At 55.9% G+C, this 19,422-nt stretch overlaps 1 protein-coding gene across 3 annotated transcripts; it reads right to left on the bottom strand.

Annotated features, from left to right (window-relative positions):
• Nucleotides 1-6,243: 6,243 nt before the first annotated feature.
• Nucleotides 6,244-12,100, bottom strand: KLF10 (KLF transcription factor 10). Of its 3 annotated transcripts, none has more exons than XM_062188158.1 (4): nucleotides 11,956-12,100; nucleotides 9,173-9,403; nucleotides 8,159-9,074; nucleotides 6,244-7,813 (listed from the first exon to the last, which is right to left on the bottom strand). In XM_062188158.1, exons 1-4 carry the CDS (start codon nucleotides 11,989-11,991, stop codon nucleotides 7,545-7,547), a joined length of 1,452 nt encoding a protein of 483 aa, XP_062044142.1. In that variant the 5' UTR covers nucleotides 11,992-12,100; the 3' UTR covers nucleotides 6,244-7,544. The 3 variants fall into 3 exon arrangements, with proteins under 3 accessions (XP_062044142.1, XP_062044144.1, XP_062044143.1); XM_062188160.1 differs by lacking the exon at nucleotides 11,956-12,100 and adding an exon at nucleotides 10,045-10,277; XM_062188159.1 differs by lacking the exon at nucleotides 11,956-12,100 and adding an exon at nucleotides 10,109-10,277.
• Between the last annotated feature and the right edge of the window lie 7,322 nt (nucleotides 12,101-19,422).

Below are 19,422 nucleotides of genomic sequence, written 5' to 3'. Positions count from 1 at the left end.
GAGCGGCAAGTGCCAGTGGCCGCGTGACCCAGCTGTTGAGATGCTGTTCTGGGATGCCTGCAGCCCATGTCAGAGTTTCTGGTTCAAGTCCTAGTTCTTCTGCTTCTAGCCCAGCTTCGTGCCTATGCAAGAAGGTACACACTGAATCTCAGAGCGAGAGAGCAACTTTCTCACGGAATGACCAGGACCAGAACCAGGCTGTCATGGTTAATTAAATATCAACTTAATTGGGCTACAGGGTGCCCATGTATTTGACCAAACATTACGAGTGTGTTTGTGAAGGTGTTTTTAAACACTTTATTTTCATTTTATTTATAAGGTGAAAAGACAGAGATGGGGTAGAGAGAGAGAGAAAGATCTATATCTATATCTATATTTAATATCGAGAAAAGTCTTCCATTTGTTGCTTCACTCCCCGAATGTTCGCAATAGCTGGGCTGGACCAGGCCTAAGCCAGCAGCCCCTATTTCAATTCAGTCTCCCATGTGTGTGGAAGGAACTCAAATACTTGCGCCTTCACCTGCTGCCTCCCCGGGTGTACTTGAGCAGGAAGCTGGCTCAGAAGTGGAGCTGAGACTCCACTCCAGGCACTCCGACATGAGTTGCAGTGTCTTAACCCCTGCACCAAACTCCGGTCCTGCGAGGGTTTCTTGTGAGATGGGCACTTGAGTCTATAAAGCAGGACGCCCTCCCCAGTGTGAGTGGGCTTCATCGCATTTGGTGGAAGCCCAATAGAATAAAAGGCTGAGTAAGGCAAAACTCCTCCCTGACCACACTGAACTGGGACATGCTTGTTGATGTCCGTGTGTGTGTGTGTTTGTGTGTGTGCCTGCCTTTGGGCTCAAATTGAAATGTTAGTTCTTTTGCGTCTTGAGCCTGCTGGTCTTTGGACTAACACCACACTCTTGGCTCTCCCAGGTCTTCAGCTTGCTGACTGCTTGCTGATCTTGGGACCCACCAGTCCATATAACCACAGTACTCCATTGCCTATTATAAATGCCCCTCTTTCTTCCGTTTGTACACGGGGAGGACATCTGAGTTCGCATAGCCACATGTGTGTGTTTGCCTTACGGATGTGTCTGTCCTGTTGGCTCTGTGTCCCTGGAGAACCCTAGTACACCAGGCCTCCTGGTTTGATCTGGGCCCTTTCTCTGACACCTGCTTCGAGGCATTGCTGTCTAGAGCACCAGAAGCTGTGCCGTTTGAGTCGTTTCTCAAGCTGGTCTTGCTCTGGTCAGCAAAACGCCAGGATCGGATGAAGACACCAGAACAGAGTAGGACAACTCTAGCAGAAAGTCCCTGATGTCATCTCCTAAAAGTTGACCTAGCACCAAGGCTTTGCTGGTGGAGGTCCCCATCGCTGGCCCTGCCTCCCCTGAGCATTCTCCAAACAGAAAGGGAGGGTGGCACTCTCCGTCATTCTAGGCCGATACCTTGACTGCACGAAGCGCCTTCACGAGCCTTGTGTGTGTCCCTGTTGGTCAGATCTCTTCCCTGCCCCGTTGCAAATACAAGCCAGGGAATCTGAGTGCCCTGAGACTCCCAGAGTTTGCAAGGTGGAATGAATGGTCCTTTGAGCCCTCACAGAGAATGAAGGGAACAAGACAATGGCTGTCCTCAGCGTTTGGTAACCTTTGAACTCTGCACATCATGGAACAACTTCCTAATTGTCCTCCTCCCTAAAGCCACCCAGGCCTCCTCCAGGGTCAGTTCTCAGGGTGACAAAATCTACTGAGCCCATAAGAGATTTAGGCACTGCCTGTGCTAGATGCTGACGACACAGCAGTGAGAAAGACCTCGTGGACTTGTACGTTCAAGAGAAATAAAGGACAGACATGGAACGATTTCACTAAAGGGTAATGATGTTTACGAGAGTGGAAATGGCAAGGGAAACCTTACCAGCGGAATAGAGAGCGTCCACGAAAAGTCGGAGTTCGGACCCGGGGTAAAGACCGGGCGAGGTTGGGAGGAGCCAGCTGGTGCAGGGTCTTTGGGACTCGCTCAGTGCACTATAGCAGCCACAGCCACCTGTGGCTCCTAAGCACCTGACGCTGTGGCTGCTTCCAGTTGAGATGCGCTGAAAGCATAGAAGACGCACTAGGTCTTAAAGATGGGTACCAAAAACAGATGTACTATATCACCGATCATTTTGTACTGGTTATATGTTGAAATAATATTTTGGATATGTTGGATTAAATAAAAATGTTAACAATTTCTTGTGGACTGTTTTAGATATGGCTGCTAGAAAACTTCAGCACATACACGAGGCTCACGTGATGCTCCCATCACAGAGCGCTATTCTAGACCATGTTAAAATGCCTGGATTTATCCTGGCAGCACTGGGCAGTATGTTTTAATCAGGGGAGTGACATGATCAGAATCGCATTTTCCAAAGACCCATGGTGAAGACAGGACAGAGGCCGGGAGAGCAGTGAGGAGTGTTGCCCTGGTTCAGGTGAGATGCTGGCTTGCATGGGGTCTAGCAGCGCAGGGAGAGAGAACATTTTAAAAGCGAATCACTACTACCCACAGCTCTCTCTCCAGCAAGAAATGATAGGCTGACCCATTTGAAATTTCCATATTTGTCGCTCAGAACTGGTGGCATACTGAAAATGCCAACCAGGGCCAAAGTTGGGACAATGGAGTCACAGAATTCATAACTCAGAGAATGACATGAATACTCATGAGTGCATACTTACATAAATAACTCAATAATAAGTGGAGAAACAGTAGCTCTTTCTTACAAGCGAATTCCAATGACTAAATAATGAGGGAATTAGCATGTCAGTAATAATGGCCTCAGGAAAGAGCCACAAAAAGGTACTAAATAGACAAAGTTTAAGCACAGCTTATGTGCATAGTTTTAAAAGTATTTCCCTGGCCAGTGCTGTGGCATAGCCGGTAAAAGCCACCCCCTGCAGTGCCAGCATCCCATGTGGGCAATGGTTCGAGTCCCAGCTGCTCCACTTCCAATCCAGCTCTCTGCTATGGCCTGGGATAGCAGTGGAAGATGGCCCAGGTCCTTGGGCTCCTGCACCCACATGGGAGACCTGGAGGAGGCTCCTGGCTCCTGGCTTTGGATCAGCCCAGCTTTGACCATTGCCTCCATTTGGGAAGTGAACCAGCAGATGAAAGACTTCTCTCTCTCTCTCTCTCTCTGCCTACCTCTCTGTAACTAATTCTGCCTTTTAAATAAATAAATAAATAATTTTTAAAAAATAGAGAATCACAAAAAGTAATTTAAAAATAAATTTAAAAATGTATTTCCCTCCAAATATTTAATAAAGAGGAAAGTAGTAAGTTTACCATGGAAGCTTCCAGAAGACATTGCCTTGGCCAAGTGAGCAAGGTTAGCATCAGCAGCTACACAGACGGCCATCGGGTAATCCTCGGTATGATACGCAGTGAGTGTATCACCACTCTCTTGTATCTGTCCCAGTAAAACACCAGACAAACCCAGGCTGAGGAACATTCTACAAGATAACTGACCAGGCCGGCTCAAGAGACAAGACCGAGGAACATTCCCAGTTAGGAGGAGGCCACAGAGATGTGACAAGTAGATGTACTGGGAGATTCTGGATTAGGTCCTGTAGTTGAAGAAAGACAGTAAACAAGCCAACAAAAGCTGGTGTGATCTGAGGTTCTATAGTCTATTATTATTTTTATTTCATGGAAAAGCAGAGATCTTCCATCTGCTGGTTAATGCCTCAAGTTCCCCAAGTGCCAGCAACAGCCAGGGCTGGGCCAGGCCAAATCCACAAAAATAAAACTCAATCTGGATCTCCCACGTGAGTGGCAGAACCCAACTACCCTCCCAGAGTGTGCATTAGCAGGAAGCTGGAGTCAGAAGCAGAGCTGGACTTGAACCCACACACTCTGATACGGGGTGGAGTCTTAAGTGCCCCAAGTTCTACAGTTGGATTAATAGTATTATCTGTACATATCATGGTTAATTTCTTAGTTTTGCTAAATGTTCTATAGCTATGTAAGATGTTACCATAAGGAGAAGCTAGATTGAGGATATATAGGAACTCTTTTCTGCAATTTTTTCTCAGTCTCAGATTATCTAAAAAGAATTGCTAAGGCAGCTGAATATGAGCAATTTCATCTTCATGTCAGACAAGAGCAATCGAAGTTGAAGTTCTAAAGCTAAATTAATATCACACGATCATAACATGCTACAATTGTACGCATTTGGAGGCAGCATTTTTCACCAACATCCGAGTTCGCATAGATGTTCAACTCAAGAATACTTCAGGGTGGGCATTTTGGCAAAGCGGGTTAAGCTCTCTCATGGGACGTCCACACCCCATGTCTGAGTACCTGGTTCAGGTCCCAGCTGTTCTGAGCTTTCCAGCCAGCTTCCTCCTAATGCACCAGGCATGCAGCAGGGGCAGGTGGATAAGCACTTGTGTTCTTGTCGCCCACAAGGGAGACCCAGATGGTGTCCCTGGCTCCTGGCTTCAGCCTGGCCCAGCCCTAGCTGTTGTGGGCATTTGGGAGGTGAACCAGTGGTTAGATCTGTCTCTGCCTTTCAGATAAATAAGTATATCTCTTTTTAAAGATAATGCTAGGGGCCAGTGCTGTGGCTTAGTGGGTAAAGCTGCTGCCTGTAGTGCTGGCATCCCATATGGATGCTGGGTCGAGTCCCGGCTGCTCCACTTCCGATCCAGCTCTCTGCTGTGGCCTAGGATAGCACTGGAAGATGGCCCAAGTCCATGGAAGATGGAAGAAGCTCCTGGCTTCAGATTGGCCCAGCTCCGACCATTGTAACCATCTGGGGAGTGAACCAGCAGATGGAAGACCTCTCTCTCTTTCTGCCTCTGCCTCTCTGTAACTCTGCCTTAAATAAATAAATCTTAAAAAAAATAATACAGATAATACTATCCTATCCAAATCTGATGATTTACAAGATCCATAAGGAAAAGTCTCAGATGCCAGCTAGGACTGGGAAAAACACAGCTAACAGTGGCACAGTTCCACTGGCCATGTCATTGCAAGGGACTGGGCCCTGGGATGAAGGAATACTGCGGTCACCTCCTCCGTCCCCTCCTTTTGGAGACCAGCCACCGTGAGGACTCTGAGGTCCAGGTGCCCCACAGTGGTGTTGCAAGCCCGCAAAGCCTCTTCCAAGCAGCTGCATTGCACCAGGGTCAGGGTGTTAAGTTTCCACGAAGCGGCAACAGGTGCACAGCAAACTTGAGGCCCAAGTCCCACAGCTGGTGCCGGGCGAGTACACAGCGCCTTACCATGGTGGTCGACAGCGAGCCACACTCCAGGCCAACGGTTAAGCTGAGCATCATGGAAGGCGTCCTCATGGCTACAAGGGGATTTCAGAGCAAACTAAAACAGTCATCCTCATAATTACACTCCACACACCCAGCAAGCAGCGGTTTCTTCCCGTTCAGGGGTGACCAGCAAGCATTTCTCTCCAGAGGCGGACTGCCTTTCACGCAGCTTAAGTAACAGTGTTTATTGTATTTACGGCACCACTTAATGGGCTAATTTAACTTCTGAGCTGAGCAATTCAAAATGTAACAGGGCAGCTCTTTTCATGTGCCACAGCAGTTTCCCTATTTACCGTTCATTATTCGTTGAGTGTCCCCTTTAGCTTAAATGCCACTTAGCAAGGCTTTATTGAGAAAACAGAGGTATACTTCAACTTCAAATCATCCAAAGAAGAATGTTTAAAAATATAACTGTGTTCTTTAGAACTGGCTGGCTCGTACATTACCAACATATACATTTCTGGCTTCACTGAGTATATATTCTCTAACTTGGTTTGTGTTAGGTGTTTCTAAGGTTCTTTTTTAAGATTGATTTATTTATTTGAAAGTCAAGAGTCACACAGAGGAGAGGCAGAGAGCAGTCTTCCACCCACTGGTTCACTCCTCAATTGGCCGCAACGGCCAGGGCTGTGCCGATCCGAAGCCAGGACCCAGGAGCTTCTTCCGGGCCTCCCACATGGGTGCAGGGGCCCAAGGAATTGAGCCACCTACTGCTTTCCCAGGCCACAGCAAGAGCTGGATTGGAAGTGGAGCAGCCGGTCTCGAACTGGCGCTCATATGGGATGGCGGCGCTTCAGGCCAAGGCATTAACCCACTGCCACCACAGCTCCGGCCCCTCTAGAGGTTCTAAATTTGAAGGAGACCCTGAGAAAAACATAGACACCAAGTCCTTGTCACACTAAGTGACAATGTCAAGATGAGAACGGTTTAACAAATGCAATGAACCAATCATATATACCAAAGGAAATTCTTTATTGTAAACAAGATATAAAGTACAACAAAAGAAATATTGTGCAAATTTTGAGCCACAAGAATTTTTTTTTGAGAGACTATTTTCCAAAAAGTCCAAGTTTTTCTGTCAGAAATCTACACCTGATGCACAGAAAACTGTTGAGTGGGAAGATATAGTGACATTTTTCACTATATAAACAATTTATTGTTTCACCACTGTGTGTATCATCCACTATACAACAGAACAGAAATACTGTTAACAAAAGTGAATGTTCTAATAACGATTTTCCTACCCATCTACTTCCACATCGCAAACAACTCCTATAAATGAACAGGACCACATCGGTCCATCTGTGAATAACGTTCGCTAATGTTCTCACTCAGTAAAGCACATATCACATCCTCAGCACGTAAGGGCACTTCACTGCTGACACAGCCATCTTTTTCAAGGAGTTATCTAATATTCTTGACATCCCTTCTTCACAATATGTATTTTCATCTTCATTTTTTTTTCCCTAAACAAAGTGCAGTTTACTTTAGCGTCTACAGAAAACACATCGGTATACAATTTTCAAATCTACACAAGAAACTGCAGGCAAACTAAAAGTTCAAAGTATAATAAAATGCCTAGATATAATCATCTGTTAAACTTTTAAAACCGAAGTGGGGGGAAAAAATGGTAGCTACACACTTCAAAAAAAGCAATTAAATTAGTGAGGATTCCAATTCTTTGGGCCCTCGTTAGCAATGTACAGCCATTCAATTCCAAACATCAACAATAGTGTGCCAACACCCGCCGCAGGTGTGCCTGATAACTACACCACAGAGCTGGCTGGGAAGACCAGGAACAGTAAACAAGATAACTCTTGGAAAAGATGACGCCGGCCGGCGCTGCAGCTCCACCTCTGTACCGTAAGGTTCGTCTCCAGTCTCTCGGTTCTTGAAACCAGTGCTTGAGAAGAATCACATTGAAGAGTTGGTCTCAAGTATCAACAGCAAAAGAAAGTAACAAATGTGCACACAAACCCCACATCTGTGCTACCTGTGCTGACCTCATCAGAAACCTTCAGAGAATGTTCCAAGGAACTAAAGCTCTCTCATCTCTCTCATGAGAAAAGAAATGAAACCTGCCCTACTGTGACCTGCCTGTGGCCGAAGTGCGCAACACCCGGCCCAGGCTGGCCCTCGCCCAGGCGGCGTGGGGCGTCCACTGTCAGCCCAAGCCAGAGAGGCCCCACCCGGCCACGCCACCATGGGCTCCCGGCGGCCACCACAGTCAGTTCCGACTCCTCAGCAGCCCGGCCGTCACTGCGGGCACTGCGTGGGCGTGGGAGTCGGCGGGAGGGCGATGTCATTGAGCTTGCTCACTTCCATCTGCCAGTTGGGGAGCTTCTTGGCCGACAGATGGCGGCGGGCGTGCTTGGTCAAGTGGTCGCTCCTCATGAACCGCCGGTCACACATGGGGCAGGCGAACTTCTTCTCCCCGGTGTGGGTTCGCCGGTGCCTGGAGAGCTCGTCGGAGCGGGCGAACCTCCGCTCGCAGCCCTTCCAGCTGCAGCTGAAAGGCTTCTCCCCTGGAAGAGAGAGGGCCAGACACGTCACACACGGCCGCGCACTCCCCGACCGGAAAGGCTGGCCAGCTAGGAGTGGCGCTGGACGCCTACTGCTCCGCTTTCGACATCACATCTCCCCGTATAAAGAAGCCCAAGGTGACAAGGCCTTCCGAGCCGCACTACGGCGCAGAGGCCACATGGTGACAGGTGCTGATGGTGAAGCAGGAGCGCCCTGCGGAGGTCTCGAAGGACCCAGCCACCAGCCAGCATGGAAGCCCACCTGTAACGTGCCTGGCTCACGGTGTGACCAGACACAACTCTCCCCTCCCGACACCCATGGCACAGACACATGACAACAGCCGGTACCTGTGTGTGTTCTCATGTGGGCCTTCAGATGAGAGCTTTTGAAGTAGGTCTTGCCGCAGCCTGGGTGGCTACAGATGTGACTTCTTATCCGGGATGAGTCGATCTGAGGAGTGACTTTGGCTGCTGCAGGGGAAAACCCGGGGGCGGGGGCGATGGGAGACAGTCTGGTACCGTTGGGGCTCACCACAGGTGGCTTTGGGCTGGGCACCACAGGCTGCGGCACCACAAACATGACAGCCCCTTTGGGCACCTGCGCGCCCATGAACACGACAGGGGGGCAGACGGCGGGTGGCTGGCTGGGCGGAGTGCTGGGAACGACGGTTGTCACGACAGGGTTGTTTGCGGGAAGGGGAACCATCTGGCAGATGACCGGCATGGACGGCACGGCCCCTGCAGACACGGCGGGGGGAGAGACCAACACCGACTTCTGCTGCGGGGACGCGGGGGCTGGCTGAGACCGGCAGATGACCGTCTCCGAGGAAGGCACAGAAAAGTCAAAAAGAGCAGCGCCTGCTTTCTCATCAGCATCGGCCGCGGCGCTCTGCTCACACTTGGCTCTGTTCGGCGACACAGCTGCACACGGTATGTTTTTCCTTGCAGCCTCAACGCTTGGGTGGGCTCGTCTTCGGAAAGCACTGTCCTGATAGGCAGCAGCGCTGGCTGCTTTCACTGGGCAGGACCGGTGGTTGCACAGCTGGGCGTCGGCTGTATGGCGGATCACGCTGGTTGCCTGAGCCTTGGGGAGCTTGGGGAGCGCCACCGGGCTCTTCTCTTCTTCTTTGAAAGGGGCAGCGGCAGTGTGAGGCTTGGCGGCATCTGAGAGGGACTTGAAGTGCCCAGTAGATGGCGCTGCTGCCAACAGATTGGACGCTGGCGAGGGTTCAAAGTCCGAGGGGCTGTAAGGGGGGGTCAGACACTGGAAGAGACACAGAAGTAGGAGAAATTCAGAGTTCGTTACCGACCGCACTGGAAACCCCGCGATCTACAGCACTCTTAAAAACCAGCGGCACTTACAAAGGCAGGGATGGTGTGAAAATCCGGAGTCCCCGGGAGCAGGTTCTCTTCCTCCGACAGGTCGGATACTGGTGTGACCGGTCTGTTCTCCAGGTACTTCTTAAAATCCGACTTCCAGCTGCAGCTCATAGACATGAGCGCCTCCACGGCTTCGAAGTCACTCTTCTCCGCTGTTTTGTTCCAGCAATACACACTCTCTTTCGACCTTTCAGAGTTCATCTCCATTCTCTCCTGTGAAAACGACACCGGGGCTCAGCCTGACTGATGCAGAGCTGTGGTCAACAGCCCCGCCTCCCCACCTGCAACAGGGCTCAGGCAAGAGAGCTAAGGGAGGATCCGCAAGGAAGCCTGCGCTTTTGTCGGCACCCCAGCCGCGCCATGAGGTCCCGATTAAAAAAAAAAAAAAAAAAAAAAAAAAAAAAAGCCAGCCCTTCCTTAGAAAGGCAAAGCGGGGTGGCCAGCACTCTGACCTGTCGATAACGGGTCTGATCTTTGGAAAGTCACTTTGCACTTTGAGATACCCCCTCAGGGTCACGCTCAAGTTATAGGCGGCGACGGGAAACCTCACACTGTCAGGCTGCAAAGCTTTCCGGGCGGCCTCAACTTCTCCCTAGCTGCATTGCCTTTCTGTCTCACAGTGCTCTGGCTCTAACTATGACCGGCACACGCAATATTACAAAATCAGATAATCAGGAACCTTAACCGGCTAGGGATGTGCAAAAGCCTGGCCCGTGGAGTGTGAGGAGTCAGAACAGAATCTAGATTCGTGTCGCACGGCGTCACAGCACACGCTCTGCGCTGACCCTCTCTCCCCGCACTACCGCACGCGACGGGAGAGATCCCCGCCACGGCCTCGCCCATGGTTCCCTTACAAATGCAACTCCAGACTCCCGGGCAAAGCCGACACTGTGCAGAAATACCGAGAAAGCGATTTACTGTGGCAAGGCGTGATTCTCACGGCTTGTTTTCGGACACGCACGATCCTTTCCTAACGAACTCGTCAGCGCCGCTAACAATGCCATTGCATAACAGCGCGCGCCTTTATGTAAGCCGCCGCGGCCAGCGGCGTCCGTGTGTAAACGCCGCCTCAGAAAGGAGGCCGGCAGGCAGGGGAGCCGGGCGCCGAGGAGAGGGAGCGGGAGCGGGGGCGGCGGCGGCCGGGGAGATCCTCGCGGGCGGGCGGGGACGCACGGAGGGGCCGCCCGCGCCTCAATGAGGCTCGCGGGTGAGTCACTGGGAACATTCCCCGCCGCGCGCACGTCTCGGCGCCCCGGCCCCCGCCATTGGCCAGCCGGCCGGCGGCCCGCGCCCCGATTGGCTGGGAGGCCCAGGGCGGGGGCGGGGGGAGGGGGGCGGAGGGGGCGAGGCATGTGAACAAAGCGTGATCAGCGGCTGCTCCGGGCGGCGCAGGAAACGTGAACTGGGAATTGCCGCGCCGTCACCTTTCCCCTACTTCCTGAGCCCCGCGGGGCCCCCGCCCTCGCGCCGGCCTGGGGGAGGGGCCGCGGGCGCCGCCGCCAACCGCCCCGCAGTGCGCGCCCGGCCCGCGGGGAGGGGCGGGGCGGAGCCGCGCGCCCCGGCTCCGGAGGCGCCCGCCCCTTCCAGCTCCCCGCGAGCCGCCGTTCCCTTAGGAACCGACTGCAGGGCTGGGCCTCGCTCCCGCCCCTGGCGGGGGCCGGGGCTGGGTCACTCGGGGACGAGAAGCTCCCCGGGCGCACCCGCTCCCGGCCCACCCCCGGCCTCCGCCTCAGCTGCCGGGAGGAGGAGCCGGGTGCCCGCGCGGAAACCCGGCCGCCGCCCTCCTCCCGCCCGCAGCCCCCGGCCGAGCCCTCGGCGCTTCCCGCCCACGCGGCCCGCGGGACCTCAGACCACCCCGGCTCTCCCCTCCGCGCGGCTTCCGGCAGCGCCGGCCCCCGCGCGCCGCCGTCTCCAAGGGTTCCCAGACGTGTGCAGCCCCCACAGGCGTCGGCTCCAGACGCGCGGCCCCACGGCCTGCGCCTCCCGGCTCGACACGCGCGGCCCCCGCGTCTCGCGGTCCCAGCCGCGGAGTCCTGCTTCCCACCCTCCGAGGGGTCGTCAGCCCGCGGCCACCTGCCGCCGCCGGGGATGGAGGGGGGGGGGTCCCCTCCCGGCGTCTGCTGCGGCCGGCTCGCCGCACTCGGTGGTCGCCAAGCCCGCGCGTGCCATCCCCGGCGCCGCCGCCGGGCGCCCCCTCCCCCCGGCCCGGGCTGTCTGCGGAGCAGCCGGTTCCCCGAGGTCCTGGGCTGGCAGTCCGGGTCCTGCAAGCCTCAGCCCAGACGCCCATCCCCACCCCGCAAAGTGGGCAGCCCCTCGCTGTGGACACGCACCCCCCTCCCCGAAAGCGTGCCCGCTTCCACCCTGGGTCTCGTTCCTGATCCCGACCGGGGCGGCCCTGCCCGGTGCCAGGTGCAGGGTGGTCCCTCCCCTAACCTCGCAGCAGAGCGGCAGCCCTCTGCCCTCGCCCCCCCACACTCCTCCCCGTCACCTGCAGCCGTAGGTGTCCCTGCGGGGCAGCCCCCTCCCCTCCTCTCCACACCTAGAGTAAGCGCTCTCCCCTGGGTCCGCCTCGTGACCCTCCCGCGACACACGCCCGCCCCAGTGCCCACTGCCTGCAGGCAGGACGCCCCTCCCTCGCCCCCCGACTCCGCGGCAGCCCCGGCTCTCAGGCGTGGCGGCTGTCAGGGGCTCGGGGTTCGCGCCCTCGCCGGTCCCCAGACGCGGCGCAGCGGGGGCAGCACCGGGGGCATCCTCAGGTGACTCACCGGGGCCTGCTGGAGGGAAGCGCCGAAGTTGAGCATGTCTGGCTGCCTGGCCGCCCGCGACGAGCTGACTGCCTGCGAGGCTGCTAGCTCGCCTGGCCTCAGACGGACGCGCAGAGCCACTCGACGCCGCTCCCGCCGCTGCCCGCGCCGCGCGCCGTCTGCCCCCCTCCCCATTCAGGTAGCCGCTCCGCCTGCCCCGCGCCGCGGGCGGGGGCGGGGGCGGAGCCTGCCGCCGGCCAATCAGTGGCAAAGGTGTGTGAGGCGCCGACCAATGGCCTTGCGGGGCCACGCGTGATCAGCGGCTGCCCGGCGGCGTGAAGCTGTGTCAGTGGAGCGTGTACACAATCCCCGGCAGCGTGTTCCCTCGGCCCTGCCCCGGGGAACTCCCGCGGCCACCTGACTCGGTGATGCCCTCGCCCTCGCCCACCCCTCGCCGCCCCGGCCCCCGCCCCGGCCCAGGGGGCGGCGCCGCGGGCGGGCGCCCGGACGGGGAGGCGCGGCGCGGAGGCGGCGGCGGCGGCGGCGGCGGGCCGGCCCCACGTGGGGGTGGGGAGGGCCGCCCGCTCCGCCCCGTCCCCGCCACGCCGGGCCCCCGCTCAGCCCGCCACGGAGTGGGCGGGACGCCGGGCGGGCGAGCGGGCGGGGGAGGCGGCGGCTGCAAGCCAAGGGGCTGGAGCCAAGAGATTGGCCTTGGAAGCGCCATCCTCGCGCGCGTCTGGCGAGAACGCCGAGCCCAGTGACCGACTGAGCTGCAGTTCTGGGTCGTTTGCTGGGTTTTGCCTCACCGGCTCGTGGGCGGGTGGCGCGCCAGGGAGGAGGGCGGAGGAGCCCGGGCACGCAGCGGCCACCTGCTCCCGCGCCCCCCGCCCACGCCGAGCCGCCGCCGTGGGCGCGCCCTCCCCCGCCGCGCTGCAGGCATCCGCGCTCGGCCTGCCCCGCCCATGCTTCCCCCGGGGCCTCCGAGGGGTGGCGCGGGGACTGCGGGAAGCCCCGGGAACTGGACCAGTGGCGTGCTGGGGAGCGTAGACCGGACTTCTCACCCGTCTCTGGCGCCGACGCTCGGCGGCAGGATCGCGTTGGAGCTCGGTGTAGTCGAAGTTTAAATCGCAGCCTGCAGCTGTTCCAAAGGGAGACGCCCGCCCACTCTCCCCTCGCCAAAGGCCTGCCTGGAAGCCTCCGTGGACACCGGCGGGGAAGGGGTCTCCTAAGGTGTCCAGGCTCCCGCAGGAACACGCCTGCCAGGCGCTGGCCACGACAAAGGCTCGCGGTCCCAGAATCGCCGCCACCACCCCCCAGCCACCGTGCCCTGACTCTGTCGGAGGTGGGCCGGAGTTCAGAACGGGAAACCGGTGTGTGTGTGCCGCCTCGGGGCCGGGGGCGCTGCTGCGGGGCCCTCGGCTCCCCGTGTGTGCCTGTTCACAGCAGGTTTTGTCGCAGAGGGGGCCAGTGACAGGCTGAACACGAGGCAGGAGCCCCTGAAGGACCCCTTTCTCCCCGGTGAAACCAAGAAACTGCTAATGCTTGGGCTAGCCAGCGACAACAGTACCGAGGATGCCATTGGCCAGGCCAGGGGGGCCCCCGGGTGGAAGGGGCTGAATGGCCTCCTGTCACTGCCCCTGCTGGCTGCTGGAGGCGTGCCAGCTCTGCCGCCCAGGCGGCTCCCCAGGCCCCTGCCGCCGTCTGCTCGGGTGTCCCTCCCTGCGGACTTCCTTCCGCCTGCCCGGGCTGTCCCATCCTGTTGATCTGAGCCCAGGAGCTGGAGCAGCTGGGGGGTGGGGGGCACCTGCTGCAGGCAGGAAGCTTGCCTGTGTGTGCCCAGCCCTGGGCCTGCCTGCCTTCCTTCCTGTCAGGGAGCCGCCCCCTGGGCTGGCCACAGCCAGACGCGTCAGGCCTGAGTGTGGGGCTGCTGGCGTAGGGTCCCAGAGCGCTGAGAAGCAGGAGCGGGAGAGCTGCAGGACAGGAGAGAGGCAGTGCCTGGGGCAGTGGTGGCGGCTCGATCGATCGCTGGAGATTCAGAGCCAGGTGTCCCACAGGGACCTCAGAGTCACAGAACCCAAACTGCTGCTGCTCCTTCCTGTGGGCCCCTCACCTCCCATGTGGCCTTTGCCTTCCCCCTCAAGGTCCCGGTTCCCGTTGGCGCCCGGGTCCCCTATATCCACCCTTCAAATGCTGCTGCAGGTCAGTCTGCCATCAACTCTGTGATCCCCCCCCCAACTTCCACCCACACTCCAGCTGGCTTCCCAGTGCCCGACGTCTACACAGAGAGCAGAATCCCTTTAGTGAAGACATGACCCAATCACAGCAGTCCCCGTGGAAACACGATCCTGGCTCCTGTCGCCAGGCCGGGAGATAAAAGGCCATGCTGTTCTGAGCTGCCCATTCTGCTCCCAGCTGCTCCTTTGGACAGGCTGGACATGAGCTCCCCAACACTCCCTCCGGCTCACCTTTCCACCGGGACTACCTCTTCTACAGCTTCTGTGTATCCACATCTTCATGCCATGTCCCCATCCAGGAAGTAGTTTCCATTAGCTCCGTTCGTGCACCCAGTCCATTCCAAAGGGTATTTGTGGAGCACCTACTATGTGTTCTAGGTGCCGGGACAAGAATGGTGAACAATTCAGGCCAGGTCCCCGCTCGTAGAAAGCTTAGATGGGGAGACAGACACGGAGACCACACACGTGCACTACCTGTGAAGGTAAGGTCGGTCTCCGCAATGCATGGGTGATGTTACTGTGCCTAGGGAACTGGTTTGGTTTGAGAGAGAGAAGTCTGCCCTCGGGAGGAGACTTGAAGCTGAAAACCTGAGAGAATAGGCAGATCCAGGGCGAGTCCATGAAAGTGCAGTGAGCAGCCAGGCCCTACAGCAGGAAGGGCGGTGCTGGAGGCGCGAGGGTGCCGGGCATGGGAGGGGACGATGCTGCAGAGTGAGGCAAGAGGAGCCAGACGACTGCGGGATTATGGGTCATGGGGTGAGACGTGGATTTTCTCTGTGCAAAGGAGGCCATTTTTTTCTTGGGAGAAACATGTTTTTCTCCTTAATGGCCCCTTTGCCTTCTTGGCTTTCGAGGTTTTTGCTCCCTTGCCCCTTGGTTGAAGCCTTCCTTGATAACTCCAACATGAGTTCATTCTCTGCTTACACACGTTGTTCCGTGGCCACACCTTATGCTGGGCGTGGGGCACTTAATCACATCTTATTGCAAGATGTATTTTACTAATTACTGTCCACACTCCACCCAGATCTGGGCTCCTTCAATATGGTGGCCATATCATTATGACTTGTGGATCCAACATCTAATCTGTATTAGGCACTCGGACTTTTTTCTTTTAAGTTTTAAAAATATTTTATTTCAGGCCGGTGCCACGGCTCAATAGGCTAATCCTCCGCCTGTGGTGCCGGCACCCCGGGTTCTAGTCCCAGTCAGGCACGGAATTCTGTCCCGGTTGCTCCTCTTCCAGTCCAGCTCTCTGATGTGGCCTGAGAGTGCAGTGGAGGATGGCCCAAGTGCTTGGGCCCTGCACCCCATGGGAGACCAGGAGAAGCACCTGGCTCCCGGCTTTGGATTAGCACGGTGCACCGGCCGCAGCACGCCGGCCGCAGCACGCCGGCCGCAGTGGCCAGTGGGGGGTGAACCAATGGAAAAAGGAGGACCTTTCTCTCTGTCTCTCTTTCTCACTGTCCACTCTGCCTGTCAAAACAAAAATATTTTATTTGAAAGGTGGAGTTACAGAAAGGCAGAGAGAGAGGAGAGACAGAGATCTTCCATCCCCTGGTTCTCTCCCTAAATGGCCATAATGGCCGGGGCTGGGCCAGTCCAAAGCCAGGAGCCAGGAGCTTCTTCTGGGTCTCCCACATGGTGCAGGGCCCCAAGGACTTGGGCCATTTCCGGTGCTTTCCCAGGTATATATTAGCAGGGAGCTGGATAGGAAGTAGAACAGCTGGGACTTGAACCGGCACCCATATGGGATGCTGGCACTGTGGGCCATGGTTTTAACCCACTGCACCACAGCACCAGCCCCCACTCAGATTTTTTTTCCTATGGGGAAATAAAACTAGGTTGTCTCTAAAGATCCACTGGGGATATAGACAGAATGTGGGCAAAGGCCTAGGTAGAAGTGTAAACCCTTCTATACCTTTCCTGTAGCTCATTTTATTGCGGGTCCAGGTGTGGAAAATTATCATCTTGGGCATGGATTTAAGTTCAAGCAGCACCTAGGATAGATGTTGACTCTGCTGATGGGGCTGGTTTCTCCCTCGATCAGAATAGCAAGGGGGGTGGGCAGTGCTGTGGCGCAGTGGATTAAAGCCCTGACTTGAAGCTCTAGCATCCCATATGGGTGCTGGTTCTAGTCCCGGCTGCTCCTCTTCCGACCCAGCTCTCTGCTATGGCCTGGGATAGAAGTAGAAGGTGGCCCAAGTGCTTGGGCCCCTGCACCCACATGGGAGACCCGGAAGAAGCTCCTGGCTCCTAGCTTCGGATCGGCGCTGCTCCAGCCTTTGCAGCCATCTGGGGAGTGAACCAGTGGCTGGAAGACCTCTCTCTCTCTGTCTCTACCTCTCTCTGTAACTCTGTCAAATAAATAAAATCTTAAAAAAAAAAAATAGCAAAGGGAAGAGGGCCTCAGGTGTAAAGATTGTTCTGTTCCAGATGTTGGAACACACTGTACCCTAGCATCTGTTACAGATAATAGGATTTGACTCCCTTCACTCGTGCAGACATTTGAACCCCGAAGTCTTAAGTTAAGGGTTAATGGATTAATGATAATGATTGATGGACCGGAGTGGAGACTTGATTTGATTCTGGCTGTCAGGACGTGATTGGATTGGATTAAGCTGATAAGCTGGAGACCACACAGAGGATGGAAAAGCTCGCTCCCTGGCTCTCTGTGTGTTGGCTCACCCTGTGATCACTCCTCGTATACACTTCTCCATTACCAGCCTCTATCAGAGACCGGACAATGGCACCGCCCACTCTTGTGCTGTGCACCTCCAAACTGGAAGCCAGAACAAACCTTTCCTTCCCCAAAAGCTCCTCTCAGGTGTTTTAAATTAATGAGCGCTGACTAATACGTCATCTTCCCTGCCCCTTTTCCGACAATGGGTCTCCTCTCATTCATTCACTCGTACTCTTCCCCACCATATGCCAGGCATTAGCTGTACACTTGAGGAGCATTCATTGTTTTTTTTGTTTTGTTTTTTGACAGGCAGAGTGGATAGTGAGAGAGAGAGACAGAGAGAAACGTCTTCCTTTGCCGTTGGTTCACCCTCCAATGGCCGCCGCAGCCGGCGCATTGCGCTGATCCGAAGCCAGGATCCAGGTGCTTCTCCTGGTCTCCCATACGGGTGCAGGGCCCAAGCACTTGGGCCATCCTCCACTGCCTTCCCGGGCCATAGCAGAGAGCTGGCCTGGAAGAGGGGCAACCGGGACAGAATCCGGCGCCCCGACCGGGACTAGAACCCGGTGTGCCGGCGCCGCAAGGCGAAGGATTAGCCTGTTAAGCCACGGCGCCGGCCGAGGAGCATTCATAAAAGCAATATAGTTCCTGGGCTGAAGGAGCTTCCAGGATGGTGGGAGATGTGAATAAGTGAGTTAGCCATCGCCATAGCCCAGTAAATGCTGAGATGAGGGCATGGATGGGCAGGCCTGGGCAGGAGTCAGGAGAGACTTCCCCGCCCTGTGGATCTCTAAGCTGGGGAGTGGAAGGGTGCAGGTGCAAAGCATTGAGACCCAGGGCCGCAGACTTGACAGGATGAGGAGCTTAGGCTGTTAAGGAAAGCTGCCCAGAAGGTGAACATTTATCCTAAGGGCCATGGAGACCGCCAGACGGGTTTTAGCAAGGATGCTGGCCTGGGAAGCTCCTTCTAGCCCTGTGTGGACAACGGGCCAGAAGGGTGGGGTCTAACACCAACAAGACGCTTTCATAGAAATATAGGCAACTAAGCTGAGGGCTGGCTTGAATTCGAGATGTGGAAAAGAGCTGCCAAGAGCAGGCAGGTTCTGGCCATTGGTGTGGGTGTGAGGCAGAGGCGGGGGACGGAGGAGGACTGTCAGAGCCTGGCTCGATTCACTGGGGGAAGCAGGACTACAGAGAGGCAGTAGGCTTTGGTGCAGAGGAAGAAAATGCAAAATTTGGTTTCGGTGGCCGTGGGGGCGTCCAGGAGGTGGTTGCCTTTGCAGGTCTGGATCTTAGGAGGGGGATGTGTGGGCTGGAGATGAAGATGTGGGAGTCTTCAGCATATTGGGGGGCAGTTGAAGCCAGGGCAATGGATGAAATCCCCTAGGGGAAGTAAGGAAGCCGAAGAAGAGAATTGAGGGTGGCCTCTGGGGGAAGCACGGGGGACCATGGGATGGAAGGCAGCAGGCAGGTGGCGAGGGATGTCCCAGCAAGGACTTCCTTCCTGGATGTCGCCCTCAGGACTCTGTGGCCTAGTGGTTCCTAGAGTGGCCTGGAGGAACAAACAAGGGCTGATTCTGAAAGTGAAAGTGACAGATGGAGTAGGAAGAAAAAATCCCCTCTAAAAACAGGTGAATATTATTCACTATTTTCATTATACGATTTGCTATATTTTTAAGCTCAAGAAAAGATTCTTTCCTATCTTGAATTCTTTATGTTTTGTAAGTTGTTTCTAAAGGCGTCTGCAGCACCCACCCTACTCCGCGCACCCCAGGTCACAGAGCCCTTTCGCCCTTTGCCATTCCAGTGTGGAGAGGTAAAGGCAGCCGGGTCTGGGACGGCAGACAGGTGAGCAGAGCCTCCTGGGACCCTCCAGCCGTGACACAGGGCCAGCTGACACCACATGGAGCAGAGGTGAGCCCGCCCTGCTGAACTCTGACCCCTGGGACCACGAACAAGAAATAGAAGAGCAGCCCCAGGAGCGCTTCCTTCCTCCCCTGCACCCCACTGCCTGCCGTAGAGGTGTGTGGGTTTGGCTGTGCAGGAGGGAGTTGAAATGTTGGGTGCGTGCTTTCACCCTGAAGGAACAGCCACCATTTTCAAAATACTCATCTTTTGAGTACTTAAAAAAAAAAAATCTAAAATACTTGCAAGAAAGCCCCAGGAAGGAAGATTAGAAAAACTGCTCAAGTGGAAAAGGAAGGAAAATTGAAGGGAGAGAAACATTTTTTGACTTAGAGAAATGGGAAGTGTGGAGATCTGGAAGAAAAGTGTCCCACGCCACCACTAAGCGCTGTCCTGAGCACTCTGATGGGAAGAGAGTTTGCCTTGAAGGAGCACCCGCCATGCTCCAGTGGTTTCTGTTCACGAAGAAGGTGGAGGCCTGGGAGTGGGCCTTGAGCCTGACCGTCAAGACATCGCATCCCACATCAGAGACCTGGGGTCGACTGTGATGCTGGCTCGGACTTCAGCTTCCCACCAATGCAGACCCTAGGAGGCGGCGATGGTGGATGCTTTGCCAGCCGTGTTAGAGACCTGCGTTGGGTTCCTGGCTCCCAGCTTCTACCCTGCCCA

This window comes from Lepus europaeus, chromosome 4, assembly GCF_033115175.1.
Source record: "Lepus europaeus isolate LE1 chromosome 4, mLepTim1.pri, whole genome shotgun sequence".
Lineage (NCBI taxonomy): Eukaryota > Metazoa > Chordata > Mammalia > Lagomorpha > Leporidae > Lepus > Lepus europaeus.
This window is presented reverse-complemented; position numbering and strand designations above follow the sequence as displayed.